The sequence below is a fragment of the Phocoena sinus genome, chromosome 19, assembly GCF_008692025.1.
Source record: "Phocoena sinus isolate mPhoSin1 chromosome 19, mPhoSin1.pri, whole genome shotgun sequence".
NCBI classification, from domain to species: domain Eukaryota; kingdom Metazoa; phylum Chordata; class Mammalia; order Artiodactyla; family Phocoenidae; genus Phocoena; species Phocoena sinus.
Genome location: NC_045781.1, coordinates 16,446,575 through 16,474,509, shown reverse-complemented (window position 1 = coordinate 16,474,509; position 27,935 = coordinate 16,446,575). Strand labels below are relative to the sequence as shown.

The window sequence follows — 27,935 nt, the reverse complement described above, 5'->3', positions numbered from 1 at the left end:
GGCCGTCTCTCAGGCGTAGGCAGTGCGCGTGCACAGAGCGGCGCACCCTCTCGGCTGCCGTAGTTCGCCTCTTCGCTTGGGCGCCTCGTCGTCATGGCGGCCGTTCGCAAGCCGGTGCTGCTCGGGCTTCGCGATACTGCAGTGCACGGCTGCCCCACGGGGCTGGGCGCCTGGACCGCGAGCAAGCTGGGCGGCATTCCGGTGAGGTGGGGCGACGGAGCCGGGGTCGACGGGTGCTGGTGAGGGCTACGGGGTGAGGGAGTGGGCGAGGTCTCGGGTAAGAGTCAGGGTCTGAGTGCCTCCCTCGCCCTCAGGACGCCCTGCCCGCCGTGGCAGCGCCGAGGCCAGTGTGTGAACTTTGCAGGCAGCCGCTTGTCCTGGTCGTGCAGGTGTACTGCCCGCTGGAAGGCTCCCCCTTTCATCGGCTCCTGCACGTGTTCGCTTGCCCCCGCCCGGGGTGCGCTAGCGGCAGGGCGCGCAGGTAGGCGGCGAAGTCCCGGATCCGCCCACTGGACTTAATACCGAGTGGGCGGGAGCGGGGGTGGGGGGCCAGCCCCCGGCGCACCCGGAGGGGACTGGTCAGTCGGCTGGCAGTCGGCGATGGACTCCTCACCGCAGTTTTTCTTTACTATGAAGTTGGAAGGTGTTCCGCTCCCAGTGCCTGCAAATGCGAGAGAAAGAGACGCAGGACGCTCAGGTAAAGCGCTTGTGACTATCATATTATGATCTGCTGTAATTTGAGGGTATTTTCCAGAATTTCGTTTAAGACAAACTTTAAGCCATGTTCTTTGAAGTACTTTGGAATGGCTTCTGCTTTTTTTTATGTTTAGTTTTTATTACTTTTTCTTATTAGTTATCCATTTTATACACATCAGTGTATACATGTCAATCCCAATTTCCCAATTCATCACACCACAATTTGCTTTTGTTTTGAACCACAAAATGGTACTTCCTTCATGTCTTGTTAGTTGTTTTAATTATGCACTGAAGGTATGGAAGCATATAGCTTACTGACTTTTCTGTTTGAGAAAAACTATGGGTGTTTACATACATATCATTATATATGTGTGTGTTTATAGTAAATATACTTACTGTGATAAGTATACGTGTATATAACAAACATATTTAATATGACAAAACTCGAATGTATTAAATTAAAAAAATCAGGCAAGTTGGTAGCTGCAGGACAAAATTCAGCTTCCCTTTGCCTGTGAATGCTGCTTTATATATACACTGAATTCTTAATGTGTGCCAAGCACAGTACTAGCAATACTGGGAATAAAAAGGTGGTGTCTGCCTATATTTGTCCGGGTTCAAATGCAGATAATAGAAAAGCACTTTGACTTTTTAAAGCTGAGACAGACTTAAAATTAGGTTTTTACTAACTTATTTGGATAGCCTGGAGGAGATGACTCCAGGAGTGACCTCCGGAACCACACCTCAGAACTGGCCTGTCAAGGAGCTGCTAACCTCTCTTGCAGTCAGGAAACTGAGATGTGTTCCGGTGAATGGAAGCTGCCCCGTTCAGAACTGTTGACTCCAGAGCCTTGCTGTCTCCATCTACAGATCAGCTACCTTTTTTCTCATGGCTCTTCTTTCCACTTCACTCTGTCTCAAGTTTGTGTCTCCCTCTAGACACAGACAGACTCCCTGATCACACCTAGGACCCCAGGTGCTTAGGAGTCTGGGAAATGTAGTTCTTTCTTACCATGTGCAATACATGAAGCACAACTGAAAGAGATGTTGAAGAAACTGTACTGCATTTGCCATGGGGCCCCTGAAAAGGAAACACAATATTTGTCACCTCCAACATGCTTTTGAGTAAACGGGGTCCAGGAAGTTGAATCAGAGTGTGCCAGAGTGGAGGGCGGGGGGTGCTGGTCTTAAGGCTCCCTCAGGAAGGTGAAGGGATGGGTGGCTCAGGAAGCCAAGGGAGTAGGTGAGATCACCCAAGTGTGCTTGAACCACATTCACTGGATATTTTTCCAGAAACAGGAAAATGGCCTCACAGCTGAGGACTGGTGTGAAGGTGCAGATGACTGGGGAAGTGACAGGGAGGAGGCGCCTCCACCACAGGTTATCTCAGATTTTGGAAATGATTCCAGCCGTGCCAAAGACAGAGACTGGACTGCCCAGCTCCAAGACCTCCGCCTGCAGGATACTGTCCCGGGCGCTGCTCCTCCTCTGCCTCCTGGGGAAGGGATGGCCTTGCCTTCCGTGCTGCCACAGTTCCTGCCCTACTACATCTGTGTTGTTGATGAGGATGACTACAGAGACTTTGTCAGTCTAGATCATGCTCGGAGCCTTCTGAGGGAGTATCAACAGAGAGAGGGAATTGACATGGAACACTTGCTTTCCCAAAGGTGAGAGTGTGTACTGCTGAGCGTGAGAGGTGATTTGATCAGGAAGCTGCCACAGTAGGTACCCTTTGGTTTTACCCTCGTATCTGGGGAAACTTTTTCAGGCAGCACTTGTGTGTGTAGGACCTTTCTGCTTCATGCCTCTCGGATGAGAAAGGCAGACAGACAAGGGGATCTTAACCAGCCACCCTTGAGTTAGCTTGAAAACACTTTGTTCTGTTTATAGGGACCCTCAGGAAAGTGAACAAACAGAAGTTAGGGATACCAAGTATTTACACAAGATGGGTTTACTAGCTCTTTAACTTTTCTGTTTTTAAATGTATAACAGAGACAGGTAAGTTAGAAAAATGCCATTTGTTTATTGACTCTTGCCTGTGGCTCAAGAACTGGCCTAGGACCTCAGAGACCCTCCCAGAGCCTCAATTCTCCCCTGTAAAATGGGGATGATACTGATATCTGGGTGGTGTATCTCTTCACATGGTTTTTGAAGTTAAGTGCGAGAATAGGTCTTGAAAGGCTTTATAAACCAAAACCCTCTAAAGTTTGAAGTAAGAATAATCACTCTGCTATTATAATAGAATTACAATAGGATATATGGAGAGTTGACCTGGTTCTTTACCAGAGCTGTATCATCTGTAAGCTTTTGCAGAATACTGTTAGAGTGTGTGAAGAAGTGTTGGTGTTTGAAAATAATCCATAATGGAGAAAGAAATGGAGAGAGTGAGTGGACATAATGACTTTTTAAATTGCAAATAATTATCCAGAGTTGAAAATGGCTAGGAAGCAGGGCTTGAGAGAAGGGTAGCAGGGGGGTTACTGCTATTCAGTATAATTCTAAATACTGTAATTCTCTGGATATATACAGGCAAAAGTGTTTTTTGCTTCTCTTTTTAGTCTTTCTAGTGATGGTGATGAAAAATATGAGAAGACCATAATTAAAAGTGGAGATAAGATGTTTTACAAATTCATGAAGAGAATTGCTGCTTGTCAAGAGCAGATTTTGAGGTAAAGGCACATTTTTTAAAATTGTTTTTCTTGATTGTAAAAGTAATGTATATAGGGCTCCCCCGGTGGCGCAGTGGGTGAGAGTCCGCCTGCCGATGCAGGGGACACGGGTTCGTGCCCCGGTATGGGATGGTCCCGCATGCCGCAGAGCGGCTGGGCCCGTGAGCCATGGCCGCTGAGCCTGTGCGTCCGGAGCCTGTGCTCCGCAACGGGAGAGGCCACAACAGTGAGAGGCCCGCGTACCGCAAAAAAAAAGAAAAGAAAAGAAAATACTTTTAAAACCACCACCAGGCTAGGTCTCTCACTTCAATCACTCTTGTGCTTTAATTTCAGTTCTTATTTCACTTTGGGGAAAATTTCCTATTTCATCATTGAGTATTGTTTTTCATCCATTTGTTGAGTTCTCTATTTTGGACACCAATTATCCTTACAGTAGTTGTATTTATCAACCTTCCATAGATATCACCTTCTCTCTAATTGCTTTGTCTTTTTCTTTTGCATTCACTAGATTTTCACAACTCTTTTCACCACGTCAGTACTTCAATTTTCAGCCAAGTCTGTTGTTTCTAAATTTATTCAATATGTAATGTGTGGCTTGGTTTCTTTAGCAATTCAGTTTCCCTTGGCTTCTCATAGTTACTTCATTTTCTCAACTTTGAGCTCTTGGGTTTCACTGAATGTATTTTCTTACAAAGTTCTGCTATATCTTGAAAACTCTGCTGGGAATTATGTGTTCTCAGTTTATATTTTCTTCCAGATATGGTTCCTGGCTCATTTTTGTTTGTACTATTCATTTCTTTAATTTTACTGATTACAGGAGTGGAATGCCACTTTTCATCTAGCTCATGCCTGAAGGGGGCAACTCTGTTTAGACCACCAGTTTTCTCCAAAACGGTGTGTGGGCTTTCTTACTGATTTTCTGTCTATCTCATATCAGAGGTCTGCTCTTTTCCCTTTCTCCAAGCATATTTTTCATTTCTTCTACTTTTCTGTAGTGAAGTGGGGTGGGGATATGGTTCTGTAAGACTAGATGCAATCTACTAGAACACCTGGGTTTCACTTTGACTTCTCAGATAGTGTAAAATGTCTTACATGTTGGGGGATCCCATTTTAATGGGGAAGAAATTGCCCTTGACCTCTTTATCATTACTGTAACTAGTCAACAACTTTTGCTTCTGAGAGGCAACTCCTAATTCCCTGCATCGTCACCCCACCACACCCAGTTCTCTGGCCAACAGCCCTACAGCAGAAGATACAGACTCTTTTCCTATTTGCTTCTTTCCAGATTCAAGATTATTACTGCAATTCTCAGGATTTTGTGGGCTAATCGGTATATTTTGAAGAGGTGAAAGAAGAAGGCTGTATGGTTAGAACTCACACTAAACCATTCCAGAAATTTCTCTACCTTCCTCTGTGAAAAGTAAATTAATTACAAAAATAAATATTTAAATACATGTGAGGTACTCAGACCTGTATTAGACATTTAGTGATATTATGTCCTGAGCTGCCACTCTTGAGTTTTATGGTATTAAGTTCCTTTCCTTATTTCAATGCTGATGGAAGGGATTTTCCTTTTAATACTTGTTTTTTTTCTATTTTATTTTTGGCTGACTTTTACCTTTTACATTCATCATATCAGGTATTAGGGGAGAAAGACCATTTGATTTTACTCTGTCCACTTTATCTGGACCCATTTTTCCAAGCTTTCCCTGTGTCATTATTTTTATATACTATAACCTGCTGGGTATGTCATTTCCTCTGAGGCCTCTCTGACATCCTACTTATAATAGCTATGTTTTATTTTCCTCATTTATCACTTGTGGAAGTCATACAACATGTCTATTTATTTTTAACCTCCCTCACTAGAAAGCTAAAGCTATAAAAACACGGACTTTGTGTCATTTCCTGCTGCACCTGCAGCATCTAAAATAGACCCAATAAATATTTGCTGGATGAATGAACACGTTCACTGAATCCTTCCAGACATGCTGTAAAGTAGGTATTAGGCCCATTTTACAGAAGAGAAAGTAAAGGTAAAGTCATCTGCCCAAGGCCAAGTCTTCTAAGACCTAAACCAAGGTTCTTTTCAACCATACCACATTTGAAAAGGTGTTGGCTCCACCAAATACCTACTGTATGTTTTGCGTGAGAGTTATATATTGTCCTTACCACCAAAGAATTTACAGAAATTAGGTGATTCAGTAGACCCTTGTCCTAAGATGATGAAGAATAGATAAATATGCCAGTGCTATTAAGAGATCCTAGGGCTTCCCTGGTGGCACAGTGGTTGAGAGTCTGCCTGCCGATGCAGGGGACACGGGTTCGTGCCCCAGTCTGGGAAGATCCCACATGCCACAGAGCGGCTAGGCCCGTGAGCCATGGCCGCTGAGCCTGCGCGTCCGGAGCCTGTGCTCTGCAACGGGAGAGGCCACACAGTGAGAGGCCCGTGTACCACCAAAAAAAAAAAGATCCTAGGGAATTCCCTGGCGGTCCAGTGGTTAGGACTCTGCACTTTCACTGCCGAGGGCCGGGGTTCGATCCCTGGTTGGGGAATTAAGATCCCACAAGCCACGCAGCACGGCCAATTAAAAGCAAAACAAAACAAAAAGATCCTAACAGATCTCTGCTTCCCCAAAACATAGCATAGTGGATTTCAAACAACAGCCAGTATTTACGTATATTTTACAGAGTATTTGCCTCATCACCTCATTTGATTCTCATAGGAATCCTATGAAATAGGTAGTTGTATCATCATCCTCACGTTAGAGATGAGGCACTGAGGATAAGAAAGGTTAAGTGACTTGCCCACGGACCCACAGGTAGAAATGGAAGACCTGGGCAATGAACTTCCAAGACGTATGATTCAATATCCTATGAGCACTTGTTACTTACTACAAAGTGTTATGTCTTCAATATATGAAACTTATAAAGTAGAACGCACAGGGGAAATAAAATCAAAACTATTATAACTAACAGAGATTTAATTACAAAGATGGAAGTCAAACTGTTAAGGACACACTCTGTAGTTCAAGAAGAATCAAGACCCCACACCCCAGATAACAGCCTCCTAAACCCCCATCTCAAGAATAGCATCAACACTCACCCAATTTCACAAGCCAGAAACTCAAAACCACTTCTGTTGCCGCCTTTTACTCTCATATCCAAGGGTCACCAAGAATTGCCATTATAAAAATATCCCACAGGAACTTCCCTGGTGGTCCAGTGGGGAAGATTCCGCACTCCCAATGCAGGGGGCCCGGGTTCCATCCCTACTCAGGGAACTAAGATCCCACATGCATTCTGCAACTAAGAGTCTGCATGCCACAACTAAGAAGGCTGCAAGCTGCAACTAAGAGCCCACATGCTGCAACTTAACATGCTGAAACTAAGACCCAGCGCAGCCTAAATAAATAAATATTTTTTTAAAGAAAGAAAAGAGAAAAATTATAAATATTCTATGACCCCAATTATTTTTTTTTAAAAATACACAAAACCGGGCTTCCCTGGTGGCGCAGTGGTTGAGAGTCCGCCTGCCGATGCAGGGGACACGGGTTCGTGCCCCGGTCTGGGAGGATCCCACATGCCATGGAGCGGCTGGACCCGTGAGCCATGGCCGCTGAGCCTGCGCGTCCGGAGCCTGTGCTCCGGGAGAGGCCACAACAGTGAGAGGCCCGCGTACCGCAAAAAAAAAAAAAAAAAAAGCAAAACCTACTTACATGTGTGCATCCAAATGCATAAAAAATAAGTGAACTTAATAAAAATCTTAGCTTCATGGTTTGAGGAATACTGTAGATTTTGGTTTTCTTGTTATACTTTCCTGTGTTTCCCAAACTAATATACATTACTTTTATTTATTTATTTTTGTGGTACGCGGGCCTCTCACTGTTGTGGCCTCTTCCATTGCGGAGCACAGGCTCCGGACGTGCAGGCTCAGCGGCCATGGCTCACGGGCCCAGCCGCTCTGCGGCATGTGGGATCTTCCCGGACTAGGGCACGAACCCGTGTCCCCTGCATCAGCAGGCGGACTCTCAACCACTGCGCCACCAGGGAAGCCCTAAAAGTATTTTCGATTAAGGTCTTACTGTATAGCACAGGGAACTATATTCTGTATCCTGTGATAAACCATAATGGAAAAGAATATGAAAAAGAATATATGTATAACTGAGTCACTGTGCTGTACAGCAGCAGTTAAACACAACTTTGTAAATCAACTATACTTTGGTAAAATTAAAAAACATAAAGTCTGTCTGATAATTCCATCATTTTGGCTGTGGATCTCCTGGTATTCTTTCTTTATGGGTCAATTTTTTCTGCTTCTTTGAATATCTACTAACTTAAAAAAATTGTTTACTGGAAATTGTATGTTGAAGAACAGTAGATACCGAAGTTAGTATTTATTCCTTAGGGGTGTATGCCCCTTCTTCTGTAAGGCCAGTACTGTGGGGGGCTGAGTCTTTTGAATCTGCAGTTGAGCTGAGTCTGGGCTTTGTTGCAGTTTTAGTTAGATTCAGTTCAACATTAGCTTTAGTGCCTTCATCTAGACTTGGTAACCATTGATAAGAATTCAGATATCTTGCTCTAATATACAACCTTGCAGCTAGTTTTCTGGGCCTTTGGATTTTCTTTGCTCTCTGGTTTTGCTCCGGATACTCTCCAAGAAAGAAACAAAATTTGCAAAGCGTGGTCTTAGATGTTGGAATGGGACTTGTACGTGGCCTTGATTCACGGTTCTTTATTTCCTTGCTCTAGGTATTCCTGGAATGGAGAACCACTTTTCTTGACCTGCCCTACATCAGAAGTCACTGAGCTGCCAGCCTGCAGTCACTGTGGAATCCGAAGGATATTTGAGTTTCAGCTTATGCCAGCGCTGGTCAGCATGCTCAGAAGTGCTAATTTAGGTAATAAGCCGTTCATTTATTTGAGTTTGTGGGTTTCTAGCACTAATTTGGAATTATTTTAAAAATGAAGGACTATTGTTTCATTTTTGTTTCCTTATAAAATACAAGCATATTGCATAAAATTTGGGAAATTAGAATTATTATTATTTTTTAAATATTTATTTTATTTTTAAATTTTCTTTATTTTTTTTGGCTGCATTGGGTCTAAGTTGCAGCACGCGGGATCTTCGTTGAGGCGTGCGGGCTTCTCTCTAGTTTGGCATGCGGGTTTTCTCTCTCTAGTTGTGGAACATGGGGTCCAGAGCATGTGGGCTCTGTAGTTCGCGGCACGTGGGCTCTCTTGTTGAGGTGTGCGAGCTCAGTAGTTGTGGCGTGCGGGCTTAGTTGCCCCACAGCGAAATTAGAATTATTTTAAGGAAACTTGTGTTGCTTCCATTTGGGGCTATTATAAATAAAGTTACTATCAACATTTGTGTACAAGTCTTTATATGGACATAGGCTTTTCAGTAAGTAAGAGAAAAATGGTTGAAGTATGTGGTAGGTGTGTGTTTAACTTTTTAAGACATTGCCAAACTGTTTTCCAAAGAGGTTGTGCCACTTGTATCCCAACCAGCAATACATGAGAGTTGTACATCCTTGGCAACACTTCATATGGTCTGTCTTTTTCATTTTAGCCAGTCTCACAGGTGTGTAGTGATATCATATGGTTTTAATTTGCATTTCTCTAACAACTAATGATTTTGAGCATCTTTTCATGTGTTTATTTACCACTATATGTTTTCTTTGGTGAAGTATCTGTTCTAATCATTTTCTCTTTTTAAAAATTGGATAGTTTGTCTTCTTATTATTGAATTTTGAGAGTTTTGTATCTATTCTGGATACAAGCCCTTTAGTATATAATTTATAAATATTTTCTCCAAGTCTGTGACTTGCCTTTTTTTATTTCTGTTTTTTTGGTATGGACTTTATTCTTTAGAAGCTTTCAATTTACAGAAAAATTAAGGAATAGTACATAGAGTTCCCATATACCTCACACCCAGTTTCCCCTTTATTAACATTTTACATTAATATGGTACTTTTGTTACAATTAATGAACCAGTATTAATACATTATTAACTAAAATCCATAGTTTATTTAGATTTCCTTAATTTTTACCTGATATCCAAGAGCCTGTCCTGGATACCACAGTGCATTTAGTTGTTGTATCTCTTGCCTGTGATGGGTTTTCAGACTTCCTCATTTTTGAAGACCTCGACAATTTTGGGGAGTACTGGTCACTTACTTTGTAAGATGCCCCTATATTGGAATTTGTCTGATTTTTTTCTTATAATCAGAATGAGATTATGGGTTATTGAGAGGAAAATCACAGGGGTGAAATGCCATTTTCTTCATGTCACACATGATATCAAGGGTGCATCTTTATACATTGACTGTTGATGTTAGCCTTGATCACCTGGTGTTTCAGGTTTCTCCACTTGAAAACAATTCCTTTTTCTCCCCCCAGTCAGAATAAAACGACTTGTCTTTATTCTCTAAACAGTGTCCTTTCAAAAAACAGTTTTTAATTTTGAAGGACAATTGATTAATTTTTTCTTATATGGATCATGTTTTTGATGTCTTCTCTAAGAAATAATTGCCTAGCCCAAGGACACTAGTTTTTTCCTAGTTTTATGTTTTACATTTAGATTTATGTCCATTTTGAGTTAACTTTTATATATGGTGTGAGGTATGGATCAAGTTCATTCTTTTCCATGTGAATATCCAGTTGTTTCAGCACCGTTTATTGATAAGGATATTCTTTCTCTGTTGAATTATCTTTTACCTTTGTTGAAAATTGGTTGTCCATATATGTATTAATTTATTTGTGTACTCTCTATTCTGCATTCTGTTCCATTAATCTGTTTTTCTGTTTTGACACCGCTGCCACACTGTCTTGACTACTGTAGCTTTGTAGGATTTCTAATCTGGTAGTGTCAATCTTGCAGCTTTATTCCTCCTTTTCAAAGATATTTTGACTCTTCCAAGTCCTTTGCATTTCTATGTTTTTAAGAATCAGCTTGTCAGTTTCTTTAAAAAGTAAAAGGCATTCTGGGGTTTTGATTGGGATTGCATTGATTCTCTGGATCAGTGTGGGGAGAATTGATATCTTAATGTTGAGTCTTCCAACTCATGTACATAGTATGTCCTTCCATCTATTTAGCTTCTCTTTAATTTCTTGCATCAGGGTCTTATACTTTTCAATGTGTAGTCTTGCACATCTTTTTTCAGTTTTGTCTCTAAGTATTAACTGCTTTTTTATGCTATTGTAAATGGCATTTAAAAAATTCCAATTTCTGATGTTTGCTGCTAGTATATTTAAATATAATTGATTTTTTAAAAGATGTGTTGTAAAATATACATACTTAAAATTTACCATTTTGTGGTCATGAAGAATCTAGGGACAAGACGGCAGTAAAGATGCAGACCTACTAGAGAACGGACTTGAGGACATGGGGAGGGGGAAGGCTAAGCTGGGACAGAGTGAGAGAGTGGCATGGACATATATACACTACCAAATGTAAAATCGATAGCTCGTGGGAAGCAGCTGCATAGCACAGGGAGATCAGCTCGGTGCTTTGTGACCACCTTGAGGGGTGGGATAGGAAGGGTGGGAGGGAGGGAGACGTAAGAGGGAAGAGTTATGGGGATATATGTATATGTATACCTGATTCACTTTGTTATAAAGCAGAAACTAACACACCATTGTAAAGCAATTATACTCCACTAAAGATGTTAAAAAAAATTTACCATTTTAGCCATTTCTTTAAGTGTATAGTTCAGTGGCATTAAGTATATTCACAATGTTATGTAACCATCACCACTATCTATTTCCAAAACTTCTTTGTTATCCCAAACAGAAAATCTGTACCCATTAAGAATTAACTACTCGCCCACTCCCAGAAAGGAATTAACCCCCCCATTTTCTCTTCCCCTAGTTGCTGGTAACCTCTATTCTATCTCTTTCTGTCTCTGTGAATTTACCTATTCCAGATACCTCATATAAGTGGAATCATACAACATTTGTCCTTTTGTGTCTGGCTTATTTCACTTAGCATAATGTTTTCAGGGTTTGTCCATGTTGTAGCATGTATCAAAATTACCTTCCTTTTTATAGTTCATTGTATGTATATACAAATTTTTAAAATTCTTTAACTTGATGAGGTTTCCATCCTTTAGCTATTATGAGTAATGCTGCTGTGAACAGTGGTATACAAATATCTGTTTGACTCCCTGTTTTTAGTTCTTTTGGGTATATCCTAGGAATGGCATTGCTGGGTCAATTTTAGAGCTGTAAACACATACATTGAAAGCAAAGAAAAATCTCAAATCAATGACCTAACTGTTTACCTTTTAAGGAACTTGAAAAAGAAGACCAACCAACCAAAGCTCACAGAAGAAAGGAAGGAATAAAGGCTAGAGCAGAGATCTTAAAGGATAATATAAAAACAACAGAGACAAGTGTTCTAAACCAAATTTTTTGGTGTGGATTCTTTAGGATTTTCTACATATAAGATCAGATCATCTCTATTTACTAATATATATTTTATATATATACACACACACATATTAGTGTTTGCTAAATGTAATGATTTTACATGGGATGGTGGCAGATTACATTTGATCTTTATGACCATTGAGTATTCTTATGTGTATCTAAAGTACTTTTAGAACAGACATGAAAATATTCCATCTACTCATCGAATCCACAAAACATGTTTATTCATTGTACAATATTTTAAAAGGTTAGCGTGGTTTAATTTTAGAAGCAGAAATTCTGTCTCTTAAGATGATGAGTTGACCAAGGCACACGTTTGACATAATCATATACAGTTGAGGAATAATCGCTTCTATCTCTTTGCACAACTGCCATAATCACTCATGTATAATATCTGCAATGAGGGCATTTTTATGTCAGCATTATCTTCTTCTGGTTTACCAGTAATTACCTGAGGTACATCATATCCATTTCCTCTTCTATTTCAGCAATCAGTAAACCTTTCTTCTGTGGTTATGGAAGTTTTCTTAACATGAACATACCTTGTCATGTGACGTATTCGTTGACCATGGCCTACTTCTCTTTTACAATCAGAAACGAGGAAAGTTGTTTGCTTTTTGTATTCCCTACTGTATTTCAGATCTAACCTGATTTCTTAGGACCTTTATATATTTCTTTTGAATCGCTTTAAACAGATAAGAAGAGATCACTTTTTATCTTTACCTACATCATTAGGTGTATGGACATTATAATAACATGTAATTTTTTTTTACTACACTGAAAGTCATTTCAGGCTTTGATCTTGGAGTAGTTTTTCTAAGAGGTGACTTGTTCCCGGGACAAAATATAGCAACAACTAAAATCACTTGCAGGATTGTCTACTATTTTTGTTTCTTTAAATTTGTCAGTTTTGGGGGCTTCCCTGGTGGTCCAGTGGTTAAGACTCCGGTGCTTAAGGACACGGGTTTGATCCCTCATTAGGGAAGTTCTGCAAGCTGTGGAGTGCAGCCAAAAAAAAAAAAAAAATTTTTGTCACTTTCTGGTAACTATCCTAGGAACTGTTGAGTTCTAGGTATTTTTTAAACAATTCTGATTAGAAAACATCAAGATGAAACACTGAATCTTTGTGGTCAGAAATTCTGTTACCATTATTCTAATATGAATATTTGAGTTGAAGATAATTTGATTTTGATCTGTTAGTGTGGAAATGTAAGTATGGAGACAAAGACAAAATAAAAACAAGCATTCTTGGGATTTCCCTGGTGGCGCAGTGGTTAAGAATCCCCCTGCCAATGCAGGGGACACGGGTTCGAGCCCTGGTCCGGGAAGATCCCACATGCTGTGGAGTAACTAAGCCTGTGTGCCACAACTACTGAGCCTGCACTCTAGAGCCCACGTGCCACAACTACTGAAGCCTGCGTGCCCAGAGCCCATGCTCCGCAACAAGAAAAGCCACCTCAATGAGAAGCCCATACACTGCAATGAAGAGTAGCCCCCTGTCAGATTTCCCTGGTGGTGCAGTGGTTAAGAATCCGCCTGTCAACACAGAGGACACGGGTTCAGTCTATGGTCTGGGAAGATCCCACATGCTGCGGAGTAACTAAGCCCATGCACCACAACTACTGAGCCTGCGTTCTGGAGCCCGCGAGCCACAACTACTGAGCCCGTGTGCCACAACTACTGAGCCTGCACTCTAGAGCCTGTGTGCCACAACTACTGAAGCCTGCGTGCTTCAACTACTGAAGCCCGTGTGCCTAGAGCCTGTGCTCTGCAACAAGAGAAGCCACCGCAATGAGAAGCCCGCGCACTGCAATGAAGAGTAGCCCCCGCTTGCCGCAACTAGAGAAAGCCCACGTGTAACGATGAAGACCCAATGCAGCCAAAAAAATAAAAAAGAAAATTAAAAAAAAAGAAAAGAAAAAGAGTAGCCCCTACTCGCTGCAACTAGAGAAAGCCCATGCACAGCAACAAAGACCCAATGTAGCCAAAACTAAAATAATAAATTAATTAAATAAATTAAAAAGAAATAAACTTAAAAAAACAAGTATTCTTGGGAAAAAAAGATCACGTCATCTGCAAGAGAGATAATTTTATTATTTTATTTTTAAAATATTTATTTATTTTGGCTGTGCTGGGTCTTAGCTGTAGCACACAGGATCTTTGTTGCGACATGCGGGATCTTTAGTTGCAGCATGTGGGCTTCTTAGTTGCGGCATGTGAACTCTTAGTTGTGGCATGCATGTGGGATCTAGTTCCCTGACCAGGGATTGAACCCAGGCCTCCTGCATTGGGAGCATGGAGTCTTACCCACTGGACCACCTGGGAAGTCCCCAACAGAGATAATTTTACTTCCTTCTTTCTGACTTGTATGCCTTTTATTTTTCTTGTTCAATCGCTCTATATAGAACTTCTGTATCGAATAGAAGTTACAAAAGTAAAAGTAGGCATCCTTTACTTGTTCCTGGTCTTAGGGGAATAGCTTTTAGTTTTTCACCATTAGTATTAAGTTAGCTGTGAGTTTTTCATGTGTATGGCCTTTTTCAGATTGAGGAATTTACCTTCTATTTCTAGTTTATTGAGTGATTTTTATCACTACAGAGTATTGAATTTTGTCAAATGCTTTTTTTCTGCATCAGTTGAGATGATCATGGTAATTCTGTGGATTCTGTTAATGTGGTATATTATATTGATTTTGGTATGTTTAAACATCTTTCCATTCTTGGGATAAATCCCATTGGATCATAGCATATAAACCTTTTTATAAGCTCCTGGATTTGGTTTGCTAGTATTTTGTTGAGGATTTTTGCATCCATATAAGGGACATTGGTTTGTACTTTTCTTTTAATATCTCTGTCTGGCTTTGGTATTAGGATAATACTAGCCTCAGAGAATGAGTAAGTAGTCCCTTCTATTCAATTTTTTGGGAGACTTAAATAAGGATTGGTGTTTATTCTTCTTCAAATGTTTTGTAACATTTACTAGTTATATCCTCTAGTCCTTGGCTTTTCTTTATAAATTTCTTTATTTTATTTATTTATCTTTGGCTGCGTTGGGTCTTTGTTGCTGTGCACGGGCTTTCTCTAGTTGTGGTGAGTGGGGACTACCCTTCATTGTGGTGCGCGGGCGTGGGATCTTCCTGGACCAGGGCTTGAACCTGTGTCCCCTGCATTGGCAGGTGGATTCTTAACCACTGTGCTACCAGGGAAGCCCCTTGGCTTTTCTTTACTGGAAGGGTTTTGATTACTCATTCAATTTCCTTGCTATAGGTCTATTCAAATTTTCTGTTTCTTCTTGAGTCAGTTTTGGTAGATTGCATGTTTCTAGGAGTTTATCATTTCGTTTAGGTTATTCAATTTGTTGGTATACAACTGTTCATATTATTCTCTTATAATCTTTAATTTCTATGAAATTTGTCTTAATGTTTCTACTTTTTTTTTTAAAGTAGTTATGTATTCAGTATTTTATTTATTTATTTTTGGCTGTGTTGGGTCTTCGTTTCTGTGCGAGGGCTTTCTTTAGTTGCGGCAAGCGGGGGCCCCTCTTCATCGCGGTGCGCGGGCCTCTCACTATCGCGGCCTCTCTTGTTGCGGAGCACAGGCTCCAGATGCCCAGGCTCAGTAGTTGTGGCTCACGGGCCTAGTTGCTCCATGGCACGTGGGATCTTCCCAGACCAGGGCTTGAACCCGTGTCCTGTGCGTTGGCAGGCAGACTCTCAACCACTGTGCCACCAGGGGAGCCCTAATTTTTTTTTATTTTTGGCTGTGTTGGGTCTTCGTTGCTGCACACGGGCTTTCTCTAGTTGCAGCAAGTGGGGGCTACTCTTCATTGTGGTGTGCGGGCTTCTCATTGCGGTGGCTTCTCTTGCAGAGCACGGGCTTCAGTAGTTGTGGCATGTGGGCTCAGTAGTTGTGGCTTGAGGGCTCTAGAGTGCAGGCTCAGTAGTTGTGGCACATGGGCTTAGTTGCTCCACGGCATGTGGGATCTTCCCAGACCAGGACTCAAACCCATGTCCCTTGCGTTGGCAGGTGGATTCTTAACCACTGCGCCACCAGGGAAGTCCCAATGTTTCTACTTTCATTTCTGGTTTTAGTAATTTGAGTCTTCTCTTTTTCTTAGTCATTCTAGCTAAAGATTTGTCAATTTTGTTGATCTTTACAAAGAGCAAACTTTTGGTTCTGTGGGGTTTTCTCTATTGTTTTTATATTCTCCATTTAAAAAAGAATTCTGCTCTAGTCTTTATTTTTTCCTTTCTTCTGCTGGCTTGGATAGTGTGGTCTTTTTCTAGTTCCTTAAGGTATAGACCATTTAGGTCATTGACTTGAGATCTTTCTTTGTTTTTATTGTGTGTGCTTATATCTGAAAATTTCCTCTTAGCACTGCTTTCACTGCAGTTTGGTATGTTGTGCTTTCATTTTCGTTTGTCTCAAGGTATTGTCTAATTTCCTTTTTGATTTCTTTTTTGACCTGTTGGTTGTTTAAAAATGTTCTGTTTATTTTTCACGTATTTGTGAATTTTCCAGTTTTTGTCCTGTTATTGATTTCTAGTTTCATTTCATTGTGATCAGTAAAGATACTTAGTATGAGGTAAGTCTTCTTCAATTAATTGAGACTTATGGTATATCCTAGAGATGTTCTTTGTGCACTTGAAAAGAACGTAGTGTTGAATGGTGTGTTCTTTATGTGTCTGTTAGTTCCAGTTGTCAAACTATTGCATTGTCAAACCTACTGTTTCCTTATTGATCTTCTCTCTGGTTGTTTTATTTATTATTATAAGTGAGTTAGTTTTTTGTTGTTGTTGTTGTTGCTTTTTTTGCCGTACGTGGGCCTCTCACTGTTGTGGCCTCTCCCGTTGCGGAGCACAGGCTCTGGACGCGCAGACTTAGTGGCCATGGCTCATGGACCCAGCCGCTCCACGGCATGTGGGATCCTCCTGGACTGGGGCACAAACCCATGTCCCCTGCATCGGCAGACGAACGCTCAATCACTGCGCCACCAGGGAAGCCTATATAAGTGAGTTATTGATGTCAAGTATTATTGTAGCACTGTCTATTTCTCTCTTTAAATCTTTCAATTTTTGCTTCATATATTTAGGGTCTCTGCACATAGAAGCTTATATGTTTATAATTATTATATTTTCTTGCCCTATTGAACCTTTTATCAACACATAATGTCCCTGTTTGTCTCTTGTAACCACTTTTTATTTGAAGTTTTGTCTAACAATAAGATAGCCAGGGCTTCCCTGGTGGCGCAGTGGTTGAGAGTCCGCCTGCCGATGCAGGGAACACGGGTTCATGCCCCGGTCCGGGAAGATCCCACATGCCGTGGAGCGGCTGGGCCTGTGAGCCATGGCCGCTGAGCCTGCACGTCCAGAGCCTGTGCTCTGCAACGGGAGAGGCCACAACAGTGAGAGGCCCGTGTACCGCAAAAAAAAAAAAAAAAAAAAAGAAAGAAAAAGATAGCCAACTTAGCTCTCTTTTAGTTACTGTTTGCCTAGAATATCTTTTTCTATCCTTTTGCTTTCATCCTCTTTGTGTCCCTATTATCTAAAGAGAGTATTTTAATAGTACATAGATTAGTGTTATTTTATTATTTTTTTATATCCCATCTGTCAATGCTTTTTTTTAAATAGGAGAGTTTAATCCATGTACATTTAATGTCATTACTGATAAAGGATTTACTTCAGCCATTTAGCTATTTTCTGTATGTCTTATAATATTTTTGTTCCTCAGTTCTTCCATTATTGCCCTTTTTTGGTATTTAGGTGACTTTATTGTAGTATACCATTTAGATTCCCTTCTTTCATTGTCTGTATACAGTAAGTCTCCTACATATGAATGAGCTCCTTTCTGAGAGCGTGTTTGTAAGTCCAATTTGTTCGTAAGTCCAACAAAGTTAGCCTAGATACCCAACTAACACAATCTGCTATATAGTACTATACTGTAATAGGTTTGTAATACTTTTCACAAAAATAATACACAAAAAAGAAACACAAAAAATAAAGAAAACATTTAAAATCTTACAGTACAGTACCTTGAAAAGTACAGTAGTCCAGTACAACAGCTGGCGTACAGGGGCTGGCATCGAGTGAACAGGCAAGAGGAGTTACTGACTGGAGGAGGGAGAGGAGGTGGGAGATAATAGAGCTGAAGGATCGTCAGCAATAGGAAATGGAGGGCAATGGCAATTTCACTCACGCCTGATGTTGATGGAACACACGTTTGCATCTTTGAAAGTTCGCAACTTGAAGGTTCATAGGTAGGGGACTTACTGTATTTTTTAGTATTTTACTTAGTGACTACTTTGCAATTAACGTCTTAAAATTTTAGCAACCTAGTTTGAATAATACCAGCTTTCTTTCAGTAGTATGCAAACACTTCTACTTCTATATACATCTATTCTTTTCCCTTTATATTTTTAACATCACAGATTATATCTTTATACCTTGTATGTCTCTTAACATAGATTCATAATTGCTATTTTATGCATTTGCTTGTTAAATTGTATAGGAGAAAGAAGTTACAGACTAAACCAGATGTATAATAAAGCTGTCCTTTATGAAGTTCTTTATTTTTCCTGTTTTTGAGTTACTGTCTAGTATCCTTTAATTTCAACCTGGAGAACTCCTTTTAGCATTTCTTTTTTTTTATATATATAAATTTATTTATTTATTTGTTTGTTTTTATTTTTGGCTATGTTGGGTCTTCGTTGCTGCGCATGGGCCTTCTCTAGTTGCAGCAAGCAGGGACTACCCTTCGTTGTGGTGCGCAGGCTTCTCATTGCGGTGGCTTCTCTTGTTGCAGAGCATGCACTCTACGTGTGCGGGCTTCAGTAGCTGTGGCACGCGGGCTCAGTAGTTGTGGTTCATGGGTTCTAGAGCATAGGCTCAGTAGTTGTGGCGCGTGGGCTTAGTTGCTCCGCGGCATGTAAGATCTTCCCAGGCCAGGGATAGAACCCGTGTACCTTGCATTGGCAAGTGGATTCTTAACCACTGCGCCACCAGGGAAGCCCCTAGCATTTCTTTTTTTTTTTTTTTTTTTTTTTTGCGGTACGCGGGCCTCTCACTGTTGTGGCCTCTCCCGCTGCGGAGCACAGGCTCCGGACGCGCAGGCTCAGCAGCCATGGCTCACGGGCCCAGCCGCTCCGCGGCATGTGGGATCTTCCCGGACCAGGGCACGAACCCGTGTCCCCTACATCGGCAGGCGGACTCTCAACCACTGCGCCACCAGGGAAGCCCCCTAGCATTTCTTACAGGGAAAATCTACTGTTATGAACTCCCTCAGCTTTAAAAAAAAAAAAAAAAAAAAAAAAAAGAAAGAAAATCTGGTAATATCTTAATTCTCCTTCAATTTTGAAAGATAGTTTTGACAGATACATAATTCTTTATTTACAGTCTTTCAGGATGAAATGTGTCATCCTATTGCCTCCTGGCTTTCATGGTTTCTGAGAAATCAACTGTTAAATCTTATTGAGGCTATCTTGTATGCAGCTAGTCACTTCTGTCTTGCTGCTTTCAAAGTTACCCTTTTGTCTTTGAGTTTTAACAGTTTGTCAATTTAACATTTGACTACCGTGTGTCTGGTGTGGATCTCTGAGTTTTTACTGCTTGAAGTTTGTTGAGCTTCTTGGATATGGTGTTGGAGCTAGTTGCTAAATGAAAGAAGGAAAATCTCTAAAACTTACCAGTGTCTTAATCGAGCTCTAACTGGATGATGAAGTATTTCACTAGACTCCAGCGTTCCAAAATAGATAGTTTCAGACAGTTCTTCCAGTTCAGTAGCTGCCTTAGTGCAAGGTCAGATTCCTAGAGCTTCCTACTCTGCCATGTTCCTTGACATTATTTCCACAATTGATTTTTGTATTCTGATCTTGTGCCCTGCAACTGTTCTGTTGATTATTTTGTTGATTATGTCAGGTTTTGAACATAGACAGTCATGTCGTTTGGGGATGAAGATAGTTACTTCTTCCTTTCCTTAGCTGGCTGTCTTTTTTTTTCTTTTTCTTTCTCTTTTCTTCTTTATTTGATTTATTTATTTTTTGCCTACTGCACTGACTAGAACCTCAGTACAGTGTTGAATGTAAATATGAGAGCAGACATCCTTGTCATATTTCTGATCATAGGAGTAAAGCAGTCAGTCTTTAATCGTTAGGTAACTTAGTAACTTGTTAACTGTAGGATTTTTGTAAATGCTCTCATCAGGTTGAAGAAGTGCCTGTCTAATCCTATTTTTTTGCATTCTTTTTTTTTTCTTAACAAATTTATTTAATTATTTATTTTTGGCCACGTTGGGTCTTTGTTGCTGTGTGTGGACTTTCTCTAGTTGTGGCTAGCAGGGGCTACTCTTCGTTGCGGTGTGCGGGCTTCTCATTGTGGTGGCTTGTTTTGTTGTGGAGCATGGGCTCTAGGCACACAGGCCTCGGTAGCTGTGGCATGTGGGCTCAGAAGTTATGGCTCACGGGCTCTAGAGTGCAGGCTCAGTAGTTGTGGCGCATGGGCTTAGTTGCTCCGTGGCATGTGGGGCCTTCCCAGAGTAGGGCTTGAACCCGTGAACCCTGCATTGGCAGGCAGATTCTTAACCACTGTGTCATCAGGGAAGTCCCTTTGAGTTCTTTTTAATAGCTGTGTATACAAGTATTATTTAAGTCATGTTTAGCACATTGTTGCTTGGTAGGTATCTACCAGTTTCTGTTGCCAACAGCCACATAGGAGGTTGTTGATGTCCCAGCATCTTTTGCAGCATCTGGTACAAAATTTTGGAAAAGTTTTGCAAATATTATTGTTAAAACGTCATAACCTAGCAATTCCACCCAAAAGAATTGAAAACATACGTACACCAAAACCTGTACACAAATGCCCGTATCAGCATTATTGGAAATACCCAAAAAGTGGAAGTAACTGAAATGTTCATCAACAAATCAGTATACAAACAAAATGTGGTATCTCCAGTGAGTATTATCTGCCATGAAAAGAAAGGAAGTACTACATGATAAACGTGCTACAAATAGTTGTGCCTTGAAAACATTATGCTAAGTGAAAGAAGCCAGACACAAAAGGCTACAAATTATATGATTCCTTTTATATGAAATGTCCATAATAGGCAAATCCATTGAAAGAGAAGATTAGTGGTTGCTTGTACCTGGAGGCAGGAGAGAATGGGGAGTGACTGCTAACAGGTATGGGCCTGGGGTGTCTTTCTGGGGTGATGAAAATGTTCTGGAATCTGATAGTGGAGATGTTTGTATAACTATGTGAATATGCTAAAACCCAATGAACTGTAGCTTTAGAATGGTAAATTTTATGGCATGTGAATCATGTTTTAATTAAGAAAAACACCGTGTAAGCAGCTGCACAAACTCATAATGCCTTTGGTGATCCTTGTAAGGATGACAGGGACAACAGTTATGACAGCAAAGTGACAATTATAACAGTTAGGTTTAATGGAGGAAAACCAATTTTTAAAAAATATTTATTTTTTGGCTGTGTCGGGTGTTAGTTGCGGCACTCGGGATCTTTGTTGCGGTGTGTGGGCTTCCCTCTTGTGGCACGTGGGCTCAGTAGTTGTGGTGCACGGGTTTAGTTGCCCCGCAGCATGTGGGATCTTAGTTCTCTGACCAGGGATCGAACTGGCATCCCCTGCATTGGAAGGTGGTTTCTTAACCACTGGACCATCAGGGAAGTCCCAATGGAGGTAATTAAGCCAACTTAAATAATGAACATTCATTCTTTAGGAAAAAACGTTAGTTTTATTTATCTATTTATTTATTTTTGTGGTACGCAGGCCTCTCACTGTTGTGGCCTCTCCCGTTGCAGAGCACAGGCTCTGGATGCACAGGCTCAGCGGCCATGGCTCACAGGCCCAGCCGCTCCGCGGCATGTGGGATCTTCCCGGACCAGGGCACGAACCCGTGTCCCGTGCATCGGCAGGCAGACTCTCAGCCACTGCGCTACCAGGGAAGCCCACGTTAGTTTTATTTTGCCCTTTTATGTATTGATAATATGTAGTTGAAATTTTTCCTGTTGCATGTGTTTTTTTAACCAGTATTTCTACAAATTAATGTTATTGACACCAATCCTGTGAGCCCTTAACTTTTTGAGATCTTCATATTTTTCTTGCTGAGGTATTTATTCTACCTCTTCCTTGTTTGTTACACATCTTCCTCTTTTTTGTTTTTTTAACTACTTTTGTGTTAGGTTTTCACAGTTCAAAAATGTACGGGTTTCTCTCAGTCTTTATTGTTGTTTTTTTTCTTTTCTTTTTAAAATTCTAAGTCAAAAAGTCTATCTCCTAGTTGTTTTTCTAGGAGATGGCTTTGTAAAATATTTAAATCATTACTCCATGCAATGTTAAGTTTACTTACATTGTTGTGACACGGATCTCCATAACTTTTTCATCTTTCAAATCTGAAGCTCTGTACCCATCAAACAACTCCCCACAACCCCTGGTAACCACCACTCTACTTTCTATTTCTATGAATTTGACTACTGTAGGTACTTCATATAAGTAGAATTATAGTATTTGCCCTTTTGTTATTGCCTTACTTCACTTAGCATAATGTCCTTAAGGTTCATCCATGGTAGCTAGCATGTGTCAGAATTTCCTTCCTTCTTAAGGCTGAATAAATATTCTATCATATGTATATACCGATTTTGTTTATCTGTTCGTTCGTTGATGGACACTTGCTTCTACCTCTTGGCTATTATGAATAATGCTGCAATAAACATGGGTATACAAATATCTCTTTGAGATCCTGCTTTCATTTCTTTTGGTTATATACCCAGAAGTGGAATTGCTGGATCGTATGGTAATTGTATTTCATTTTATTTTTTCGAAGAACCACCATACTGTTTTCCATAGTGGCTGCACCATTTTATATTCCCAGTCAACAGTGCACAAGAGTTCCAGTTCCTCCATATCCTCACCAACACGTATTTTCTGTGTTTTTCATAGTAGCCATCCTAATAGGTGTGAGGTGCTACCTGATGGTTTTGATTTCCATTTCCCTAATGATTAGTGATGTTGAGCATCTTTTCATATTAATGACTTATTAGTCATTTTCATATCACTTTATGTAAATGCCTATGCAAGTCCTTTGTCCATTTTTTTTTGCGGTACGCGGGCCTCTTACTGTTGTGGCCTCTCCCCTTGCGGAGCACAGGCTCCAGACGCGCAGGCTCAGCGGCCATGGCTCACGCGCCCAGCTGCTCTGCGGCATGTGGCATCTTCCCGGACTGGGGCACGAACCCATGTCCCCTGCATCGGCAGGCGGACTCTCAACCACTGCGCCACCAGGGAAGCCCCCTTTGTCCATTTTTTAATCGGCATATTTATTTTTTGTTGTTGAGTTGTAGGAGCTGCTTATATATTCTAGATGTTAACTCCTTATCAGATATGATTTGCAAATATTTTCTCCCATTCCACTGATTGTGTCCTTTGATGCACGTAAGTTTTTAATTTTGATATAGTCCAATTTCTCTGTTTTTTCTTTTGTTGCCTGTGTTTTGCTGTCATACCCAGGAAATCCTTACCATGTACTTCGTTTTAATTTATTTATTTATGTAATGGCTGCGCTGGGTCTTTGTTGCTGCGTGCGGGCTTTTTCTAGTTGTGGCAAGCCGGGGCTACTCTTCGTTATGGTGCCCGGGCTTCTCGTTGCGGTGGCTTCTCTTGTTGCGGAGCACGGGCTCTAGGCACGTGGGCTTCAGTAGTTGTGGCTCGCAGGCTCCAGAGCGTAGGCTCAGTAGTTGTGGTGCACAGGCTTAGTTGCTCTGTGGCCTGTGGGATCTTCCCAGAGCAGGGCTTGAACCTGTGTCCCCTGCATTGGCAGGCAGATTCTTAACCACTGCGCCACCAGGGAAGTTCCTAGGTAATGGGTTCTTTATTCAAGAGGCCCTAGTTTCTAAAAGATCCTCTGAAATTAAGAGAATTATATTCATTCTGTATTTCAATTTTGAATAGTATGCATTATCTTTACTATAATAGATAAGGAAATGTATACCCTACTCCATCTCCAAATATTTGAGTATCATTTTTGCTTTATCAAGGTCTTCAAGTCTGTATTCTATAGCCATAATTCTCATAGCTGTTTAGCCCATGAATTCTTTATTTTGACTGTTCTCTCCTAGCTGGAATCTATCAAGTAATAGCCTCAAAGAGGGCTCGTAGGTGTTGTTCTTACTTTAGAATGTGTGTGCTGGTCTGCCTTTATATTTGAAGGACAGCTTATGTATAAAGTTCTTAAGCCCCACTTTCTTTCTTCAAAACTTTGTAATCGCCCATGCTGTCAACAGTGAGAGCCCCGCCAGTCCCTTCATCTGGTACCTCCTGTCATCTCCCATGGCTGCGTCTCACTGAGAAGTATGTTTTGGCATTGATTGTTGCTTTGTAGAAGTCTGAGGGTGGACTGATTTCCACCCCGCCCCACCGCCGCCACCTTTGTAACTAACTTTATGCTAGGATGCCTGTAGAATTTTATTTATTTATGAAGTCCAGGCACTGAACTAACATATGTCTTGCCATCCCATTGTTCTATAATCCTTTTATTGTGGGACAGGATAGGTCTTCCGACCTATATATTTAGTTTTTCTTCCTTTTTATTTCTGAGTATCTTTTCTGTTGAATTTGTAGCTTTTCTACGGAAGCAACACCAGTTGCTTTGGTCACCTTTCTCCTCTCAAATGCATGCTTTTCCCTTTCCCTCTACATTCATTGAGATTCTCTCAAGCCTTTTTTTCTACCTGTAATTAAGTTTCACCTGTCTTTTCTGTTTCTTGTGATTTCTGATGTTTTTCACTGGATGTGTAATGGGACTGTTTTGATCTCCATATGCCGTGTCTTTCTCCTCCCGCTCCCTCATCCCCCAAATGTGGCAGGTCTCTGGGCTCATGTATAATACTCAGCTCCTTGGTATTTTATTCTTTCTGATTCCTTACACCTCCCTCTTTGATCTCCTGGTGGTTACTAGTACTGAGTGTCAGCCTTCTAATGCCCTCTGAAAACTGCCTGTTGCTCTTTCTAGTTGGGAATTATCTCAAATTCACCATGGTAGTTTTTCAAAATCAGCTCTATTTTGGCCTTTCTTTGTACTGTCTTTGATTTTCTTTCCATTATTGCTGTCTACATTTTTAAAAAGTATTTTTCTTTTGCTGCTGCAAACCAGTTGCCCAGCTGCTCCTTTTCACTCCTGATTTCCTATTCTGATTTCAGCAGGAGTTCTTGTTGCTCATGTTCTCTTGATGACATTCTTCGTGGCTCCATCCATCAATAAACTTCTATAAATTCTTACGATTTATTTTCTCCTTTTTGCCTGTATCCTTTCTTGGAGGTAGTGTTCTGTCAGTGTGACGTATTTTAAAATTATCTTCAATGTCAGATAGTCTAGACATTTGCAATGAAGACTAATTGAGATTTTTTGTTTATTTTCAAAGTATATTTTACTGGGACTTCCCTGGTGGTCTAGTGGCTGGGACTCTGTGCTCCCAGTGCAGGGGGCCTGGGTTCGGTCCCTGGTCAGGGAAGTAGATCCCACATGCCACACCTAAGAGTTCGCATGCCACAACTAAAGATCTCACATGCCGTAACTAAGACCCAATGCAGCCAAATAAATAAATAAACATTTTTTTAAAAAAATATATTTTACTGATAAATCTGTGGGTTTTTTTGCAATCAGCAGTCACTTTTTGTAGGAATACTGCAACTGTATTGTGACTGAAAACTAGTGAGCACTGTTTTTGCTTTAAGTAATTATTTTTTCAGTGTGTAAGGTGGACTCACTTCCTGTGGCAACGCCAATTATCCTCATATTGAGCCATCTTTTCCCTTCCTTTGTATTTTCTTCTAATTGCTTAACAGTTAACACTTAAGATGTGCCAGGCTTTGTTCTAAGTATCTTACATGTATTGGCTTGTTTACTCCTCCTTACAGCAATCTTGTCATCATGATAAATATAGTCATTATAACATAGAGATGAAATCACTTGCTCAGGGTGGTAGAGCTGGGGTTTAAACTCCAGCAATCTTGTTCCAGAGTCTGGGCTCTATCCACTAAGCAAACTTTGAAAAAAAAATTTTTTTGATGGGTATACTATTCTATTAACATTTAAATTTCACCAAGAGTTCAAGTATATGCTAGCCATTTGTTCAGATTTTTGAAATAAAGACAAAATGGGCAAACGGCTTTGAGGGTGCGATGTATTTAACACTGCACAACATATTCACCAACTAGACAATCGAAGGGGTGGTATGACTATACACTTAGGAGCACCAAGTACAGGAACAAGCCCTGGAACTGGAAGAAAAACCTGCCATTCAGGACTGAACAGAGGTCTTTGGTTGCTGACAGAATCTCCCCTTGACTTCAGACATGAGACAAACCGAGGGAGTCTGTCAGTATACAAAAACCACTGCCTTTAGTAACAGGATGGACTTGCCAGAACCAATTCAGATTGTGGGGACCAGTCTGAAGTGAGCAGGGTTGGCTGGAGGCTGGAAATGTTGCAGCTGAAGGCCAGCATCGGCAGATGACAGCAGCCATGTTCTAAAAATCGCTGATTTCTACACAAGTTCCTAAGATGCTTTCCCCAAACAGGGCAAACTTTGAATATTGAGTGTATCTCATAAGTCTTCTCCTTGTTGGAATCCTGAATATGTTGTATTTTTCAGGTCTTTCTGTGGAATTCGGAACCATTCTAATATACACATGTGAGAAGAGTTGCTGGCCTCAAAATCATCAGACTCCCGTGGAAGAATTTTGTATTATCCAAGAGGACCCAGATGAATTATTATTTAAGTAGTGCATTTCCTTTTGTGTTTTTTTTTTTTGTTTGTTTGTTTTCATTTTTGGCTGCGTTAGGTCTTTGTTGCTGCATGTGGGCTTTCTCTAGTTGCGGAGAGTGGGGGCTACTCTTCATTGCAGTGCATGGGCTTCTCATTGTGGTGGCTTCTCTTGTTGTGGAGCACGGGCTCTAGAGCACAGGCTCAGTAGTTGTGGCCCATGGGCTTAGTTGCTCTGTGGCATGTGGGATCTTCCTGGACCAGGGCGTATTCTTAATCACTGTGCCACCTGGGAAGCCCTTTCCTTTTGTTTATATAAATTAAAGCAAATTTTAATGTTTAAATTGTGTTTTTACCTCATTTTGACTCACTATTTATTAGCTCTTGTTTCTTTTTGCTTTTTGACACCCCTGATGGGTCTGGAGCCAGGACTAGAACCTCGCAGCTGTGGGCTGGTTAACCCTTCCAGGGTCAGTGGCCTGTGTCCACAGTGGCAGCTCAGAATGTGGCTCCTCTGTAGCCCAGAGGGCAGGTGATCCTATGTAAGCAGACTGGTGGGTTCTAGGAGGGAGAGCAGCTGGAGAGCCATGAGCGCAGCCAGCCACGTACTACCCCTGCAGCCTTGGCACTTTTGCTGTCCCTGGGTGCTGACAGAGCAAACTACTGGAACTGCTCCGGCTGCTTGAGGCTCCTGTCCTGTGACATGAGCTGTTTATACCCGCCTGGTATTCCCCCACCCCAGGCTCTCCGCCCTCACCTCCTGCCCCTAAAGCATCACAGGAAGGGGGCCCTTTCTCTCTTCCGGACATTGTCCTTCCATCAAGCTGTCTACCTCTCCAATCTCCCCTTTCTCCATTTAGTTTTTATGTTTTCAGCTGCTTCCATTCTGCTACCCCTTGACAGCAGCATGAAAACACCTCCACCAGCTGTGTACAGACCTACTGTTTGCCTGCATAGATGAGGAAACTGGGTATTAACATAAACAATTTGGTTGATTTATGTTAATAAACTTTGGTAAATAACACATTAGGCCCATATTATCATGAGATGTGGTTCTCTTGGGCAGTGTGTGACTGGTGAGAACCCTACCTGATGCTGCCCTGCCCTCTCCCCCTTTCCTGGGAGGGTGGGAGGCACCTCGGGGAAAGTGGCTGGCTGTGTAGAAGAAAGCGAAGGTGTTGGTCAGTGATATTTCAGGATCACTGGGTTTGCAGGGCTGAGGCTGAGTGTGGACCTGCAGAGAGAGGTTTTGATTCCTCCTCTGTCATGCTGGAGACGTTACCACCGGTTCCCCTGTGGCACTTCTGTTGTGGGTGGAGAATCCCTCAGACTGTCAGACCACTCACTCCAACTGGAGCAGAAAACATACT

The 27,935-nt window shown here is 41.3% G+C and overlaps 1 protein-coding gene across 2 annotated transcripts; it reads left to right on the top strand.

The window, feature by feature from the left end:
* Positions 1-76: 76 nt before the first annotated feature.
* On the top strand, positions 77-27,541 carry PDCD2L (programmed cell death 2 like). Of its 2 annotated transcripts, none has more exons than XR_004346776.1 (7): positions 77-201; positions 315-481; positions 637-697; positions 1,990-2,363; positions 3,255-3,365; positions 4,651-4,785; positions 8,115-8,246. XR_004346776.1 is itself a non-coding variant. In XM_032611844.1 (7 exons), the coding sequence occupies exons 1-7, from the start codon at positions 94-96 to the stop codon at positions 26,583-26,585; spliced, it is 1,101 nt and encodes a 366-aa protein (XP_032467735.1). In that variant the 5' UTR covers positions 77-93; the 3' UTR covers positions 26,586-27,541. The 2 variants fall into 2 exon arrangements, 1 of the variants encoding a protein (XP_032467735.1); XM_032611844.1 differs by lacking the exon at positions 4,651-4,785 and adding an exon at positions 26,455-27,541 and having other exon boundaries at positions 8,115-8,263.
* Positions 27,542-27,935: the final 394 nt, after the last annotated feature.